The sequence below is a fragment of the Mirounga leonina genome, unplaced genomic scaffold, assembly GCF_011800145.1.
Source record: "Mirounga leonina isolate KUSES-001 unplaced genomic scaffold, KU_Mleo_1.0 Mir_166, whole genome shotgun sequence".
In the NCBI taxonomy this organism is placed as follows: domain Eukaryota; kingdom Metazoa; phylum Chordata; class Mammalia; order Carnivora; family Phocidae; genus Mirounga; species Mirounga leonina.
In genome coordinates this window covers 1,743,127-1,762,134 of record NW_023270418.1, presented here as the reverse complement: position 1 = coordinate 1,762,134, position 19,008 = coordinate 1,743,127, and the positions used below count along the sequence as shown (strand labels likewise).

General features: G+C 34.9%; 1 protein-coding gene across 3 annotated transcripts in view; it reads right to left on the bottom strand.

The window, feature by feature from the left end:
* PRMT3 (protein arginine methyltransferase 3) overlaps positions 1–19,008 on the bottom strand; it is a 138,846-nt gene that overhangs the window by 49,703 nt on the left and 70,135 nt on the right. For all 3 annotated transcript variants that reach the window (XM_035012449.1, XM_035012448.1, XM_035012450.1), the window contains exons 12-13: positions 7,480–7,667; positions 5,193–5,279 (exon numbers count right to left, since the gene is read on the bottom strand). In XM_035012449.1, coding sequence (XP_034868340.1) covers positions 5,193–5,279; positions 7,480–7,667 — 275 coding nt within the window. The remainder of the gene's footprint in view (positions 1–5,192; positions 5,280–7,479; positions 7,668–19,008) is intronic.

Here is a 19,008-nt window from a genome sequence, read left to right as displayed (position 1 = left end):
GACAGAGAACAGGTTTTGTGCGTGTGTGTGTGTGTGTGTGTGTTTGTGCATAGACTTCAGACAAGAGCCTGGGACACAGTCAGTATTTAATATTTGTTTAACAAACTGAAATATCTGTTAATATAAATTCTTATATTAATGATCTTAAAAGTTTTGATAAAAAATTAAAAACCTCTCAATGTCTCTGTACTCATATTAATGTACTTTGATAAAATCCAAAAGACTTTATTGTAAGAGGTTTTTAAATACAAATATAAAAAAAAGTCTGCTCTTTTTTATTTACTCCAGTGGCTCTTCTTTAATTTAGCAACTGTAGTAAAAGAAAAATGCCTAGGAAAAATGTTGTTCTTTGTTAAATGAGGTTTAGAAATATATTAAGGAAAGTTTATACAAACTGAACATTGTTGTACCAGTCACTGTTCCAGTGCATGCTAACAGAGATGTAGAATAAAAGAAAATATAATGCTGAAATTAATATATAAAAATGATTGCTCTAAGAGATAATGTATCAAATAAAAATCTTTATATGTCAAAGATTTATGTATGTAATCTGATAAAATCATATTATTTTCCTTTTTAAGGTAAACAACTCATTTGTTACACAAAAGGCAATATGAAGAGTCATTTAATGTATCTGCTTGCCTGTATCTTTAAGGAGCTTATATAGACAGATGCCAATATAAATGCTGCTGGAACAAAAAGGGAGAATATTATACAATTACATAAATGACATTAAAAATACACTAGAACTCACAAAATAAAACATATTAGTTCTAAATTGTATGGCTTTAAACCACTTGCTTTTGAACACTTATAAACTTCCCATATAATAATGGACTTTATTGCTCATTTACTGCACGGTTAGGCAGGCTACTGTGATAGACAGTCAGGTGCTAACTAAATTCATATCCCATCATAAAAGCAAAGGCAATTTGACCTAAACTGTCAGTAATATATGATACATAAAAAATGCTCAGAAAATCCCTATGTATACGCTACAAGTATTCATTGGAAAATTATCCTTTAACCAAGATCCAAGACACTTACATATGATTATTATGTCCCGTTAAATTCCCCAAAACATAAAAAAGTTTATTAATGCAAAACACTACATTAAAAATGCTATCAAATTTCTTCAGTGGTGTATGTACCCCTGTGTGTTGGTGGTGAAGACTGCAAAGAAAAGATGTTTTCTATTAAAGGTTCTGAGAAACTTGAGAAAGCCATCTAAAAACACTATCAGTCTACAGCACACATGCTTTTGAAATTAAATGCAAAGGGGGTGTTCTTAGCATCTTGTTACTTTGAAAAATCCAATTTCCTCTAATATTTTAATTAGGCTACAAATTTAGAATCTCATTAGAAATAAATGGTTGTGCATATATTTAAAATGGGCTTAACTACTCAGAGAAATCATCCATCTTACTTTTTGACTATGCATTCAAGTTTTAAGCACAAGGAAGAAAGTATTTAATATATTTGAAGGTTTGTACTCAGCAGTACAAAAGCAAATACTTTTTTCTTTACTCTATCTAGAAGCCATACATCTTCTTCCCCAAAGTAACTTTTTCCATCTCTTTGACACGCATTGCTTTTTTAAAATTATTTTTATTTTTAGTATTTTCACTAATTCTTCTTACAATATAAAGGAGAAACAAAGTTCCAATTAGGCACTCATCCTTTTTAATACCTTTGTTGTGGATTATTCCCAAGTAACCAGGCGAATAATCTATCTATTCAAAAGTAGCTTTAGAGACTAGGTTTGCATAATAGCTCCAGATGGTTGGTAGCAGAAGAGTGTAAAGACTTGGCACCACCTCAAAGAGCAAAAGATAGTTGGGAGTAGATATGGATGGATAGTTGGGATTCACAAATAATGAAACTGTAATAAAGGCATTACAGGCCACAAAACCTTAACTCATGCCAGGCTCACGTTAGGGTAAGCATGCTGGGAAGGAAAGAAAGTTCCTAAAACCAAATAACGATAAATATACTCTGAAAATGTGAAGAAAAAAAATTTCGAAGATCTACTTTTTCTTTGCAGCAAAGAGGATGGGATATGTGACTTATTTTATCATATAAATTTGTCACCCCTATCTCTGAGAAAGAGTGCATTTTGATCATACTCTCTCTCTCCCTACCAAAAACTGCTAGACTATTGGCTGAGAATCACATTATTCAGACCTGTTTCATATGCAACATGTTTTAGATTTTTCAGATCTATTTCAAATGCAACAGGCTACCTCCTTTCTTCCACACCTTGAATATCTCATTCATAAGTTTCTGTATCTTCCTTTAATAGTTTGTACAATCCCACCAGAGTTTTTTGGGGGGTCAGGATATTTCACAAGTAAGACATAGTGATTTATTTTTCTTCACCCCCCCCAAAAATGGGAATGTTAGTACCTGCTTCAAATGGTTATTAAGAGGACTAAATGAAATAATGATTTTAAAGTGATTAGCACATTGTCTGGCATGCAAGTGTTCAATGACTTAGACATTATCACCAAGACAATTTATATTGACAAATTATTTGACAGAATAGTCTCAGAAGGGTAACACTGAATAAGTACTAAAATTTTATGTTCAGTACCTGGTGTGCATCCAATAAATATGGTTTGAAACTATACATTCCTCTCAAAGGTGAGTTACAGAAGTACATTTTTCAGCAGTGATCAGACATACACAAGTCCACTCAATCTTCAGCCACCTTCTACCTAAACCCCAGACCTACCTCATTTCCAGACTTCTATATTAAAATCATTCAGGCATGTTTGGAAAAAAATATAAATTTAAAAGGCTCTTTACAGATATAAGGTAATATAACAGTTTCTTTTTGATTTATTTCTCTTATGGAACTCTGTACAGGAACAAATGCAGCAAGTACCTATTTGATTTGTTCTTTAATACAAAAATTTCTATTATAATTTTTGTGTTAAACAGACTTTACCAGCTTTTTAAAAAATTTTTATTGTTATGTTAATCACCATACATTATTACATCATTAGTTTTAGTTTACCAGCTTTTTTGTGTTTTATTTCTATTTTATTCTTTTAAATATACAGAATAAAACCAAGATCATTAAAGGATAAATATAATTTATTTCAACATAAAGCTTCTTGTACTCTATGTCAAATAAAAAGAATAGAAAATAATTCTGTATATGCATTGTGAAACTCTTTTGTAGCATAACACTACTGCAGCTAAAACCACCTCCTAAGACTTTTTAATCGCTAGTGTACAACCTGACCTATGTGCAGCCAGAGGTGCTGAATGAAGATCTGTACAGAGGACCTGAACAGCATGACTTGGGCAGGGGGGATAGGAACAGGATGGCAGTGAAGAGTTCTGCTCATCTGGGGAGGTCAGTGGGGCCTCCCATTTACTGAGAGGGCCAAGGGCTCTAGGGTTTATGGGGGCTACAGCAGTGCAGCCTGCTTTGTAGCAGGCTAGTTCTAAGATGCGGTTTACGAGTATTTTGGCTATTCCTTTAGCTCTCCCAATGTGTCTGGAATTATGTTACTTAACTCTTCAGTAAATCACCTTTTGCTTTAAGAAGCTGATTTGGACTTTGTAGTCTGAAACTAAGAACCCTGACCAATAACCCAAAAAATAAAGAACATTTCAAAAAAACTCAGTAAACTCCTCTGTCTACATAAGGCTAAAAAATATGCACAACTAAAAACAAACAGTTTTTCAGGTCTTGACTACAGTTTTACATTTGCTCTACTTTGATTCATGTGAAGGGCACTGAAAGAAGATTTGAAATAATATTATTTAATAATACTGGTCATCCGGCAATTTCTATCTAAGAATTCCCTTATAGATTGATCAACTGTCATTAATCAAGAGGTCTTTTTTAATTCTCAAGGATTACTAACATCAAACACAGAGCAAATCTAAGAGTTAAAACCTTTAGCCTGTAATTTCAATTGACCAAATCATTTCAGTTACTATAAAGGACAACTGGAAAATCTGGGAGAAATCTGGGAGAAATCGGGGAAGAATGAAATTTTGTTTTTATCAGTTAAACAAATATAATGGGTGCCCTGAAATAATAAATCTGGGATCTAGATATTTACCTTTTAAAAACTGTAAAACCAATTTCAATGAAAAGAATTCCTCAAAACATCAAAGCACACTGTTAAACTCACATGGATAGAAAATAATTATTGGATCAAAATGAACGGAAACAATTTTTAAGAAGCCATAAAATCTTTTGTATGTCTATCTTTTAAAAAATCAGGTTCAAGAGTCAAAGTCAACATGACCATAACCTGTTTCACACAGTTACTGACCATACAGTTTTCAGTAAAATTTTAATTTTTAAGGTATAATTAGTATTTCAAAAACTATACAATTAATTTTTCAAAATAATATAAATATTTATATCACTACCACCTATGTAAATTCATACTTTAAGTAAAGGCCCACATTTTATTAACATTCTGAGTCTTCTGGTAAAAAATATTGTTATCTTAGTATTAATATATATTTAGAAATTATTTAAGAAAGAAAAAAATTAATATATTTTAATAACCTAGCATTTCTGGCTACTTCGTAGGTGCTTCCACATATATTAATTCATTAACCTGTGTAACTAGTCTACAAGATAGAAATTATTACCATTTTTCTGAAAGCAGTTGTTTAGTCTGAGGTACAGATTACCTAGGTAACTTGAGCACAGTAACAAGCTAGTGAGTGGCAGAACCAAATGTGAATCCATACTAACTTTTCTAATGCCCATTACACCAGGATGCTTCTTTAAAGAAAGGTATATCATCATTTATTATATTTTACACAGGAATATAAAATACTATACCAAATAAACATATTTTACTTCCATCTACATTGAGTGTGAAGAGCTGTTAGGAGGTGTAGGACATGAACTTGTCTATTAAGATAAAGATGAGTGCTTTCAATTAGTTACATGAGAGGCAATAAGGAAGACTCTATAAAGAAAACTCATTGTGCAAATATGGTGTCCTATTACTTTCTCTTCTCAACTAAACCAACTTTTTTGAAGTCTACTGACCTATCAAAACAGATCCGTTCAATAGCCTAACAAAGGCAAAGATAGACTGTCGAGGGCAATAGTCTTTTTCATTTATCACAGTCTGGTAATTAATTCATTAGCCTGCCAATCAACTACACTGCTAGTGAGATTTGTGAAAGGAGATGAAACAGCTTACCGTGCACATGGATGTCTTTGTAATTTGCAGGGTAAAATTCGAAGAAAATTCCAAAGCTGAGACAGATGTTGTATGGCAATCTATTTGCTACCCATTAAAAAAGAGTGGAAGGAAGAAGTTAGTAAAAATAGTGAAAACAAAACCAAAATCAAACAGATAAATATCCTTTTTAATGCAGTAAACCAATGTTTTGCAAAGTTTAATCATTCAAACCTCACTTCTGGAGTTGTTTTCAAATTTAAAGGCTACTAGCACTATCATTTAGTTAATTTCTGTATAAACCAAATTAGTATTTTTTTACTTAGACTTCTTGTAAGAACACTATATATCAAATCATGGCTCTGATGTGCTAGTTAACGTTTTTCTAAGATACACTAAAATATTTTCAAATAAAATTCTTTTCTTGTTTTCCAACTAAAATCATTTTGTATACTACCAGTGGTACACATTTGCTATAAATTATGCATGGTAAGAGTCAACATTTTTATAGGAAATGCCAACTTGAAAACATAGGCTAATGAAAAGGATAAGGTGTTTTAGGATTCCTTTTTGTAATTGCATTTGAAGAAAAGTTTGTTAGATATTAGGAAAAACTGTAACGGATAAAATCAAAGAGCCAAACCAAGGAAGAAGATTTAACTCAGGAAAACAATGGCCAAAGAGCCTTATTTTCCTTACTGCCTTGGTTCAAGTCCTTCTTCACTTCACTATGGAGAGCAGATGGGGACAGACCATGGCAGTGGGACGAGAGGGAGGCCATGAGTAGATTATGACATAGCATACACAATTCACAGGACTATATACCTGAGCCACTACCCTCTTTTAAATAGCTTGAGAAAATTTTAAAGAAGTTATAGTGTGGTTGCCTTCTATTTGTAGAGGATTGTGGAACGTGGAACAAAATATATTTACCTAAACAAACAAGTAAATAAACATTGATTAATGTTTAAAAAAAAGAGAAAGGGTATGTGTACTTTTTAAACACCTTTGTTATCAGTCTAAAATTTTCTATTTCAACTATTTCTTCATAGCAGTTTTTGGCATTAAACAAAGAGCACTAGAGAGAAAAATTAGCCCCTTCCCCCACTACCCTCCTCTTTTTGCATAGCCTTGAGGCTGAGTTGACTGAACTGCACACTCCTACCCATAATCAAAGAATACAAATAAATCTCTTACTATCAGTGTACCAGAGCCCTCAACAGTACTACAATCATTAACCAGGCTATAGTTTTTTCTTAGAAGCTAAATGCAATTTTAATCAGCTTGCTCTTGTTGAGAAACTTTTTAAGTTTATTATTCTATGCCAACTTTAAATATTTTTTATCTATTAAGAAAATTAACAAATATTTATTGAATATCCATTTTATGCAGGGAACAATTATTGATGCTATGAAAGTATGACTACAAAAAGCAGACAGTGTTCTGAACCTAAAACTGAACAAACTAAATTTATCTAATTAAAACAGACAAATTAAGGACTTTTTAAGAAAAGCAATGACTTTTCACTGCAAAGTTATTATTTAACCTATGTAAATATGACACAGCAAAATTCACAATAAAACTAGAGATTGGCATGGTGAACAGTTAAGATTTTATTTATTTTTTTAATATTTTAAAAGATTTTATTTATTTATTGACAGAGAGAGAGACACAGCGAGAGAGGGAACATAAGCAGGGGGAGTGGGGGAGGGAGAAGCAGGCTTCCCGCGCAGCAGGGAGCCTGATGCAGGGCTCGATCCCAGAACCCTGGGATCAAGAGCTGAGCCGAAGGCAGATGCTTAAAAACTGAGCCACCCAGGCACCCCAACAATAAGATTTTAAAACACAAAAGGAATTAACTGAGAAATCTGAACAGAGTAGGGCTTTAGTTTCATAGGCAAATTCACTGTAATTACTTAATTTGAAAAGGTGGAAGAAATTTGAATGTGAGATGTTAAACTGTGTAGAATATATGATATGAATGAATAATCTGGCTGTAAATGAGAAACTAGAACAAGGCCAGGGAGGTGGTGATGAAGCAGAAATGATAATACAGCAGGACTTTTCGCCTTCAAGCCTCTCAGTATAAGGAACTGCAATATACAGATAAGTGATTCCAAAGGATGATATAGTCAACTGGTAAATACTGTAACCTCAAGGTACATTAGCCTGGTTAATATAGGAAGAATAATCACTGTTTTGAAAGCCCATATATAATATCAATATGTTAATTTCAAATACTGAACTCATAAATGAAAACTAATAAAAATGGCAATTCTGTTAAAATAAAACTGGTAAAAACACCTACCTTAATACTACAAGCATCTGAAATAAGAGTCTTCGGATCTAAAACTTCCACAACAGCTTCTGGAATAACTGCTTTCTTCATACAGGACATGTTGAAGCCATAAACATTATCCCAAAAAGCAATTCTATCAGCATGTTTATTCATATCACTTACTGCCACAAGGCTGATAGTGCAAATATCAGGGTAGACTGTAACAGATAAAATACCCAACAATTTATCATTATCTCCGTTTGTGGCAAAATATACTTTTTTAAAGGCTAAATATAAATCCCCAAATCATCAGTATGAATTACTAGCAATTGATTACTAGTAGTGGGGGATTAATGGAGGTATAGGTCAGGGAAAATAACCAAGTCCTATCTTTAAAAAAAAGATTTCCATTACAGTGATGGCAAGATTAAAATAAGGATTTCAATGATGGGTTATTAAAATAATTAAAGCAAGAGAGCATAATTGAATAAACCGGAAATGAACGTATTTGTTAAACTTACAATATGCTAACTTTAAAAAGATACTAAATCTTTACACATTACTCTGAAACATGTAGAAAGAGACAAATCATTTAAAAAAGGGCAATTATTGGTGATGTAATAAATACTAAGAAAGGGGAGGTATAAGGTACTGAGGGAGCTCACAGCAAAAACAGCTAATTCAGATTTGGCTATAGCAGGGGTGCAGGTATTTTTTTTTTTTTTAAGATTTTATTTATTTATTTGACAGAGAGAGACACAGCGAGAGAGGGAACACAAGTAGGGGGAGTGGGAGAGGGAGAAGCAGGCCTCCCGCGGAGCAGGGAGCCCAATGCGGGGCCAGATCCCAGGACTCCGGGATCATGACCTGAGCTGAAGGCAGACGCTTAATGACTGAGCCACCCAGGTGCCCCAGGGGTGCGGGTTATTATATAAGAACTGAAGGCCACATAAATTAGGAGTGGGGAGGGAATTTCTAGGCAGAGTGAGCAGTGTGCGTATGGGGTCACAATTAATATACACTCCAATTTAAGAGAGTGAGATATAAGACTATAAAGGTAAGCAGGGAGCAAAGAAAACATGGCTGGATAAACCATGCTAGTAAACTGGATTTTATTCTAAGAATAATGACAAGCCTGTGAACAATTTTACATAGGGTCACAACCTGATCAGATTTTGGTTTTGGAAAAGCCAGATGGAGTACAATGTGGAGAATGAATGGGAAGATGCAAGATTAAGACAAAGACTAAACAAGAGATACTTGTAATAACCCAGGTGATTTGCAGTAGAGCAATGGCTGTGGGAATGGAAGGGGGAGATATAAACAGCTGACCCTTGAACAACACGGGTCCATTTATATATGGATTTTTTAAAAAAAATACAGTACAGTACTGTAAATGTATTTTCCCTTATGATTTTATTAATAACATTTTTTTCTCTAGCTTACTTTATTGTAAGAATACAGTATATAATACATATAACATACAAAACGTGTTAATCAACTGTTTATGTTATTGGTAAGGCTCCCAGTCAACAGTAGGCTATTAGTAGTTAAGTTTGGGGGGGGGGTGGTTAAAAGTTATAGATTTTTGACCACATAGGGGGTGGGGCAGGTGATGCCCCTAACTCCCACATTGTTCAAGGGATAGTTAGGAGGAAGAACTCACAGGATTGGCTGGCTGTGGAGGTAATGAAGAGGGAAGAGTCACGGACAAGTTTTTAGCTTCCGCAGTGGGGCAGATCTTGGTATTAACCCTTACATTAGAGAATAAATAAGGGCAGAGTCAAGAGGAACAAAAGAGTTCAGTGCTTATGGGACAAATGGGTAAAAATATCCAATAAGCAGCTGAATAAACAGGACTGAAATTTAAGAGATGATCTGGGTTCAAGATATAAATTTGGGATGATAATCATATGAATGGAAATGTAAGTTACGGGAGCTCATGAGTTCATCTAGGGAGAGTACATAATGAGTACCAGAATTTAAGGGATGTGTAGAAGGGAAGGAGGTTGATAATAAATGGCTGAGAAGCTGGGGCCACCAAAGCAAGAAGAAAACCAGGAGAGTAAGTATTAAGAGAGGTGACAGAATAGAGTGATTCAGGAAGAAACTATTCTAATAACAAGGGTAAAAAGTCTGTATAGCACCAAATTAAAAAAAAAATAATATTGGGGGTGCCTGGGTGGCTCAGTTGGTTAAGCGTCTGCCTTCGGCTCAGGTCAGGAACAAGGGATCCTGGGATCTAGCCCCACATCAGGTTCCCTGCTTACCGGGGAGCCTGCTTCTCTCTCTCCCTCTGCCCTTCCCCCCTCCACTTGTGTTCTCTCTCGCTCACTGTGCACTCTCAAATAAACAAACTAAAAAAATATTTTTCTGACAAATAAATAACAAAATTAACTTTGTCCTTCAAATAAAATTCAGGGGATTCATGAATTAAAGTAGAAATCACATTTTCTTATATCAATAAACTGAAAACAAGTACATATGTACCAAAGAAATGCACAAAAGAAATAATTCCATGATTAACTAGTCTTTAAACAGCAGAGAAGTGAGCCTCCCCTTCTGCCAAACTTTGTTTCTATCCACAGCCTTAGGAATTTATTATTCAATGACAGCAGCACTAACTTATCTTCCTAATAAAGCCCATGATAAGATCTGTTGGCATTAAAGCAATTGCTCCTTTCAAGCCTGACGTGTGAGATACCCAGAAAAACTACTTGGTGCTATGCCACTGATAAGAAGTTTCTCAAGTCCTCCCTAAGGGGGCATGTGAGGCATGTGATAGCTGCACTGGGCTAGAGTACTGGGTACGGGGCTACCATGGACCGTTGAGTTACTTCTACAGTCCTCCTCTTCCACATACACACGGTAAGTCTCTTGACTGTGTTTAAATTCCTGACTAATACAAATTCTTCAAGGTATCTGATTTGTTGCTGACTATGCTGAACCAGCAGAGCATAAGCTACAGGAAAGCATGTTTAGTTTCTTGAACCAGATCCTTAGATGAGAAACACTGAAGCAGAAACAGAATTCTAAAGTAACTTTAGATATTTGGCAACTTCTTTATATATCTTTTGTTGGACTTAGTAAGGCAATCATACAAGTGTCCCACATTTTGCCCTGTAACTCTATCCTTAAAAAGGAATATAGTTAGGGTACAGATCAGGGATCAGCAAACATTTTCTGTAAAGTAACTACTTCTGGTTTTGTGGGCCATATGGTCTTTGTTGAAACTATTTATCTTTGCTGCTAGAATTGTGAAACCAGCCACAGACAATATGTAAATAAATGAGCTTGGCTATGTTCCAAGAAAACTTTATCTACAAAAACAGGCAGCAAGCCAGATACAGATACCCCTGATATAGATGTGGGAGAAATGGATGAGGGAGGTCATTATCAGAGCCACCATATTGTACTACTTCGGGGAGTGCCATTCACACCATAGTCTATGGGAAACTGAATATCCTTCTGAGTCTTGTAGTGCACAGACATTCAAGTTACTTAACACGGCCCAGAGTTCTTTTATTTCAGATATTATTAAAAATCTTAGTGAAAAATTTAAAATATCATTAGTCCATATATCAGGGGCTGGCAAACAATGGCCCATGGTTCAGATTCAGCCCCCTGCTATTTCTGTGAACAGTTTAACTGGAACATTGCTACCCTCATTTATTTACCTATGGTCTATGGCTGCACTGTGTTCTAGAGGCAAAGCTGAGTAGTTGGAACAGAGACGGGAGGGCTTACAAAGCTGAAAATATTTGTTGTCTGGTTTTTGTAGAAAAAGTTTGCTGACCTCTGGCTCTGTATCAAGCATTATGACATACTAGTAATATTACCAAGAAATAAGGATAACTTTTTCACAAGGAAAAACTATAATTTACTAAAATAAATTTAAAAAACTTTAAAAATATTTTGGTAAGAAGAAACAAACAGAGAAATATGACTTTACTTTTTCTAGTGTTGAGGTATATTTTTCAAGGTAATTATATTTCACAAAGATACAGAAAATTATGGTTTCTTTATTTGCTAGCATTTAGAAATGAAATTATTTTTTATCTTTGTTAGTAAGACGAATGAATATTCATAAAGGACCTGTAATCAGTGTTACAGGTCAGTTTAGTTCCATATCCACCTCCTCACAGCTGGCTAAGATTTTGGGCCACCTGCCAGAATCATGACTAACCCTTTACCTTCACATTCTGACACATTTGTCATTTGATTTTTGTAGAAATCATAGAAGCATAATTGAATAATTATACCTTCTTATAGGTGAAATTAACAAAGCGCTGATTGGACAAAGCACCCTCTTAACAGACCATTTATAAATTCATGGCTTTGACATCTGTGTCCTTCTCGATTCACTGCCCAGAATTCATTTGTCACTAGAACAGCTCAAACAGCTCACATGGTGAATAAAGATGGGAAATCCTTTATCCCTTAGAAATGCCTCACAAAATTTGGGACACTAAAGGGTAAAACTGAGATGCATAAAGAAACAATTTCTAGTAAGTACTGGCATCACTGCATGTATATAAATAACCAGAGAGTAAAAAGGTTTAGAACAAAAGGAGATAATAAGTCAAAATAAACTATTCTTTTCACAATACACGTTAACAATATGGAGGAAAGATTTTAGTAAACTAACAGTCAATGACAAAATGATTGATATGTATAAAGGGAAGTATACTACTAAGCTACTAAATCAGCAAAAATTCTGAAGTTGAATAAGCTTAAAAATCAATTTCCAATTTATTTATTTAAGATTTTATTTATTTATTTGACAGAGAGAGACACAGCGAGAGAGGGAACACAAGCAGGGGAAGTGGGAGAGGGAGAAGCAGGCTTCCCACCGAGCAGGAAGCCCGATGCGGGGCTCGAGCCCAGGACCCTGGGATCATGACCTGAGCCAAAGGCAGACGTTCAACGACTTAGCCACCCAGGTGCCCCTCAATTTCCAATTTATATAATAAGGATATCTTAAAAAATTAATTCTTATTTGGAAATTGGAAACATTTTCCCACCATTAACTTATAAATAGTGACTAGGCCCAGCTTAGCTAGCTGCACTATACACTGAAAAATTATGTATTGAAAAACAGTAGAAAATGATACTACTGCAACATCACTGAACAAAACAAAAATAACAAATGTGAAAAACACAGATGTGAAGACAAGAAAGTAGACAGTGAATTATGGAAATACTAAAGGAAATCTCCAAGCACTATGAACCACAAGCAGTGGGTGATTACCCTGAGTTGAACTATGTGAAAGTCAAGTCTTAATAGCGTGATGCCTAAATTCATTTCAATACTTTTATAAGGTATAAACCTAACACTAATCTCATTTTGCTAGCTATAGCTCACTTCACTGTAAATCTATAGTTTACCAGATGTAACTCAGGAGGGGAATTAACCTTTTTGAGCAACCACTTCATTTCAAGCATCCCATTTAATGATTTTGATTCTATAAAGCTAGATTATAATCCTTTTACAGATAAGAAAACTGAAGTTGGTAGCAGTAAAGTACCTTGCCCAAATTACCAGTCTTAATCAGCTAATTAGATTAACTAGTTATCTGACAAAGCAGGGATTCAACATAAGGTCTACTTGCAAAATCTATATGCTTTCCATTATGCATGATGCTACATTTTATGCTTTTCAAATGGGAGAAAGGGAAAGAGGAACCCCATTTTCCCAAGGTAAACGGGCACTTGTTGAAAGAGAAAGAGGAAGGTGAAAGGGGTTGAGAAAGATTGGAGATTAATAAAATTTCAGAGCAAAGTGAGGAAAATGGAAACATTCAGCTTTACTTACTCCAGCTGAGTTAAGGAAGGAGATCATGGTGCAAAAAGAAACACTTAAAAGGAAAGCAACCAAGTAGAAATGAGGGAGCAGTGAGTAAGCTGTACAGTCCAGCTTTCCACATAAAGTATAGCTAGGAAGGTATAGAAGCAAATGGTGACTTTATAACAGAGGCAATTTCTTATTAGCATAGATCAGGTTTCCAATGCAAATTCCAATGCAAAACTGTGGAGAGAGACAGAACTATTGGTGAAGCATATATACCTATATATCTGCCACTCTATTTAGCTGCCCCCTTCTGAACTATTTGTGAAATTCTCTATGTTACAAGGCAGGGCCTGCCAGCCTCTATGGAGGCTGAAAATGACAGAAGCTTGCTTTCCCTCTCTCCCTTGTAGGTTAGGCATGCACATATGACCTATGTCCACAAATGAATGATAAACACCTAAAATTCTGGCTACTTCTCAGAGGTAGCAATGCCTACTGTTGGTAAGATCAGCAATGTAATATGTCAGCTAGTGCCAATATTAGGTTAGTGGTATTACTTCTAAACCGGGCTTGTAACATAATTTTAAACATTATTCCTGGCTGCATAACCTTCCAGCCTGGTTTTCTAGTTCTCACAAAAACCTAATAACCTACCCTACCTACTTTTTAATAAAGTCCTACTCTGTTGAATAGCCAAGGTAGATTTCTATTTCTTCCGACAATAACCTCGAGTGATACTAAGGAAAATATATATTTCAAATAAATTCTAAAACAAACAAACAAACAAATAAATAAATTCTTAAAATAGGACTCTCCCCCTACATTTTGGTTCAAAAGGATCCGATGTGGGGCCCAAACATCCATATTTTTAACAAAAGGCCCCAGTGATTATGATGGTCTGTCAAGATCAGGAAACAGTAAGTTAGGAACTGACGGCCTTGGTAATTGTGCATTGTACTGGACGTAGTCCTCAACTTCATAATCTTGATAATTACAACTCAAAGATGTATATTCTGAAGAACCCCAGAAGAAATGTGAGTCTAGTTTTGTGAGGGAGAAAAATCTTTCATTTTGCTTGTGATGAAAGGCAGTAAAAACATTCTTTTCTACTAATATGGAAGAAGATATCTCCTATGATGACCTCCTAAATGTTCTATGCAACAATTATGATTTTACAAAACTATTACCAGTTCTGAGGAAGTTTCAAAGAAATGATTTCTATATGCTCCTATCAGACCACAATTTTAATCTGACCCATTCCTGAGAATGTCAACCCTGATTACTTGATGAAGGTGGAGACTGCTATGCTTCTACATTGAAATTTACTCTTTTTGTAATTGGTAGCTATTTTGTGGGGAGGTTCTTTGAAACTAGGTAACTATTCCATTCTTAATCAAACTTTCAGATTATTCATTCATTCATTCATTCATTATTTTAAAGATTTTATTTATTTATTTTTTAAAGATTTTATTTATTTATTTGAGAGAGAGAGAATGAGAGAGAGAGAGCACATGAGAAGGGGGGAGGGTCAGAGGGAGAAGCAGACTCCCTGCCGAGCAGGGAGCCCGATGCGGGACTCGATCCAGGGACTCCAGGATCATGACCTGAGCTGAAGGCAGTCGCTCAACCAACTGAGCCACCCAGGCGCCCCAAGATTTTATTTATTTATTTGACAGAGAGAGACACAGTGAGAGAGGGAACACAAGCGGGGGAATGGGAGAGGGAGAAGCAGGCTTCCAGTGGAGCAGGGAGCCCGATGCGAGGCTCGATCCCAGGACTCTGGGATCATGGCCCGAGCCGAAGGCAGATGCTCAACGACTGAGCTACCCAGGCGCCCCTCGTTTATTTATTTATATCTCAATGGACTTGTTTCCTATTTTATTCAAAGAGTTATAGCACCTCCCACCCCACAAATTAAAGGTAGAAAGTATGGAATGGTAGAAGTAAAAAACTGTCTGTATTTGCAAACAACATGACTGGTCACATAGAAAAGCCTAAGGAATTTATAAAACAACTACTAGAACTATCAAGTAAACTTAGCAAGGTCATAAGATACAAGGTTAATAAGCAAAAATCAATTGTATTTTTGTACTAGTAGTAGACAACAGAAAAATGAAATTTAAAAATTTCCACTTGTAAAAATGACAAAAAAATTTACATACTTAAGAATAAACTTAACAGGGGCAGGCGCCTGCCTGGGTGGCTCAGTTGGCTGAGCGTCCGACTCTCGATTTCAGCACAGGTCATGATTTCAGGGTCGTGAGATTGAGCCCTGTGAAGAGCTCCGTGCTCAGTGCAGAGTCAGCTTGAGATACCAACACCCCCCCGCCCCGCTCATGCGCACACAACACACACACTCTCTCTCTCAAATAAGATTTTTTAAAAAGAATAAACTTAACAGAAAATGTGCAAAATCTCTAAATTGCAAATTACAAAATAATGCCAAGAGAAATTAAAGACTTTAAAAAATGAAAAGGTATATTGTGCTTACGGTTTGGAAGACAACACTGTTAAGATGCTAATTACTCTCAAGTTGATCTACTCATTCAAGCCAATCCTATCATAATTCTAGCAATCTTTTTAAAATCGATAGACTGACAGATTCAAAACTGGTAAGATTATAAAATTTATTTTAAAAAACCACACACACAGACACACACACAAGGACCAAACTGCCAAAGCAAATTACAGTAAATAATTAGTATGGTATTGATGAAAAAAGAGACTTACAGATCAAATGAACAGAATACAAAAACATACCCACACATATATGGTCAATTAATTTTCAACAAAGATGCCAAGCAATTTATGGGAAAGGATAATCATTTCAACAAAGAAAGAGTGCTAGAACATATTAACATCTATCCTTACTTCACACCATAGACAAAAATTAATTTGAAATGAACCATAGACCTAAATGTCAAAGCTATAACTTCAAGAAAAACACAGGAGTATTCAGTGCAACCTTGAGTAAGACAAGGATTCCTCAGATTGGACATTTTTCTGAATAGGGCAGAGACTGAGCACATTTTTAAGAGTCATCTGTATTCCTTTTCTGGGAGCTGCCATTCAATTCTTTGCCCAATTTTCTATTGGGTTTGTGGTCTTATTTGTAGGATCTATTTAAGTGTTAAGGGGATTAGCTTTTTGTTGGTGACAGGAATTGAAAATTTTTTCAGTCTGTACTTTCTTGTGTGACTTTGTATATGGCATATGCTGTCATTTAGAAATTTATTTATATAATCAAATTTATCAATCTTTCTTTCAATAAAGGCCTCTAATCTAAGTTCTTATTTAGAAAGCTGCCCTTCCCAACTTTATATGTCTCTTTTCAGTATTTTTTTTTTAAAGATTTTATTTATTTATTTGACGGAGAGATAGAGAGAGAGCACAAGTAGGCAGAGGCAGGCAGAGGGAGAGGGAGAAGCAGACTCTCCACCGAGCAGGGAGCCCGACATGGGGCTCGATCCCAGGACCCTGGGATCATGACCTGAGCCGAAAGCAGCCACTTAACCGACTGAGCCATCCAGGCACCCCTCCTTCCAGTATTTTTATCCTTTTTTTTTGCACTTAATCTTGACTCATGTAATATTTACACTGTCTGGATTTTTTACTTTATAATTTGTGTTTTCTTTTTTAAAAAGTATTTTATTTATTTATTTGACAGAGAGAGCGAGCACGCACAAGCAGGGGAGCAGCAAAGGGAGGGGGAGAAACAGACTCCCTGCTGAGCAGGGAGCTTGACACAAGGAGACTCAGGGCTCAATCCCAGGACCCTGAGATCATGACCTGAGCTGAAGGTAGACGCTTAACCTACTGAGCCACCCAGGAGCCCCTATGTTTTCTTTTTTTTTTAAGACAGAGGGCTACCTAACTGTCTCAACATAATTTACTACAGTAAATTATATGATATACCATATATTACTTGGTTTATACCAGGATTCTCAATTCTGTTCAATTTATCTGTCCATTCAAGAACATTGCTTTAATTATTGAGGCTCTGTAATGTTTTAAATTTGGTAGCACTAGCCTTCCTGTTCCCTGCTCCCCCTGCCAGTGCCCTTCTCAGTTTTCCTTGCCATTACTACCAAAAAATTTAAAAATCCTAATTAAAAACACCAAACCTGTTTGTTGGAATTACAATATTATAAAATTTATCCTATAAAAGTATCAAATACACACAAAAACAAAAGAGCAGAATTAACTCTCATGTACTTATCATCTGTCTTCAACAAATGTCAATGGTTTTGGATTACACTAAATTTTAAATTAATTTTGGGAAAATCAATATCCTTATGGCACTGATTCTCCTTTTCCAAGAACATCTATATTTCCATCTATTTATCTTCCTTCTTCTAGTAGTAAAGCTGCTGGCATGTAAGTTTTGCTTATTTCTAATGATGTTATTTTGTAGCTCAATAATGTACTAAATTATTTTATTATTTGTTATCATTTTTCAGTTGATTCACTTGAAGTGCCTAGGTTTGAATCAGAGAATCTACAAATAGAATTAGTTTTCTCTCCTTCTTGGTTTATCTTCTATGTTCTTTCTCTTTTCTAATAGCACTGACTAGTACCTCTGGTAAAATATTAAATAATGGTGTAATAGTGGCCATCCAAATCCTGTTTTGACTATAGAGGAAATGTTTTTAGTATTTTCCCATTAAACATGATACAGATTTTCACTTGAGATAAATATACTTTACCATTATAAGCCAGTGTGATTATTCATATTTTCTCATTTAAAAAAATTAAGAATGTAAATTGTACTTTGTCAAAAACCTTTTGAGTATCTATGAATATGGGCATGATTTTATACCTTAGCTCTAAGTCCTACTCATATGATTGATTATATAACATTTTGCTCCAATTCTCTCTTGCCTGGTATCAGTAACACCAAACTTCTACTTTCATTTTGAGGGGATTTGCTTAACTTAACTATCTTTTTTCATCCTTTTAACTTTTCCAAATAATTTTGTTTTAGATGTGCCTCTATAAGTACACAAAATTGGGGTTTTTTTGGTGATCCAAACTGAAATTCGTTTTCTCTGAATAGGTGAGTTTAACCCATTTACATTGATGGATATGAAAAACATTTTTTGATCATACTCTACCATTTTATGCTATCTTTTTTGCATTTGTAGTTTCTGTTTTCTTTTGTTTTTAAGCAGTTCACTACATGGTCTTTTTGACTTTTTCCTAAATATTAGTTCTTATATTTAGGAAGTTTTGTGTTTTTGTTTTAGTAGCTAACTTTGTAATTACATTATAGAATACCTTTAGTTCTCTATTTTCAACACTATTTATTAATTTCCTATCATGAACAATGATAAAATTAGTATATTTCTTTATTCCTCCCCTTCTCTTTTTTTCATCATTTTTTTTTTTTTTAACTCAAAAGGTAGATGTATTGATGATACTAACAGCAAATACAGAGGTGGGCACAAAGTTAGTACACAGCTTTAATATATTTTTTGGGAGTTAGAAATCAAACCATGTCGTAGTCCAATTGACTTCAAGGTGGGAAATGATACTTCACTTTTTTTAAATGTCACTTTCATTAAGGTATAATTTACACACAATAATAAAACTTGCTCTTTTTGGCTTTTTCGGGGTAGTATTCTACATGATTTGATAAACACATACAGTCATGTAATCACCACCATAATCAAGATAAAGACAGAATCTCTCACCACAAGCTTCACCCACTAAATTTAATCAATAGTATTATTTTAATATTAACTCTGTAGTGCTAAATGTGCTTACAA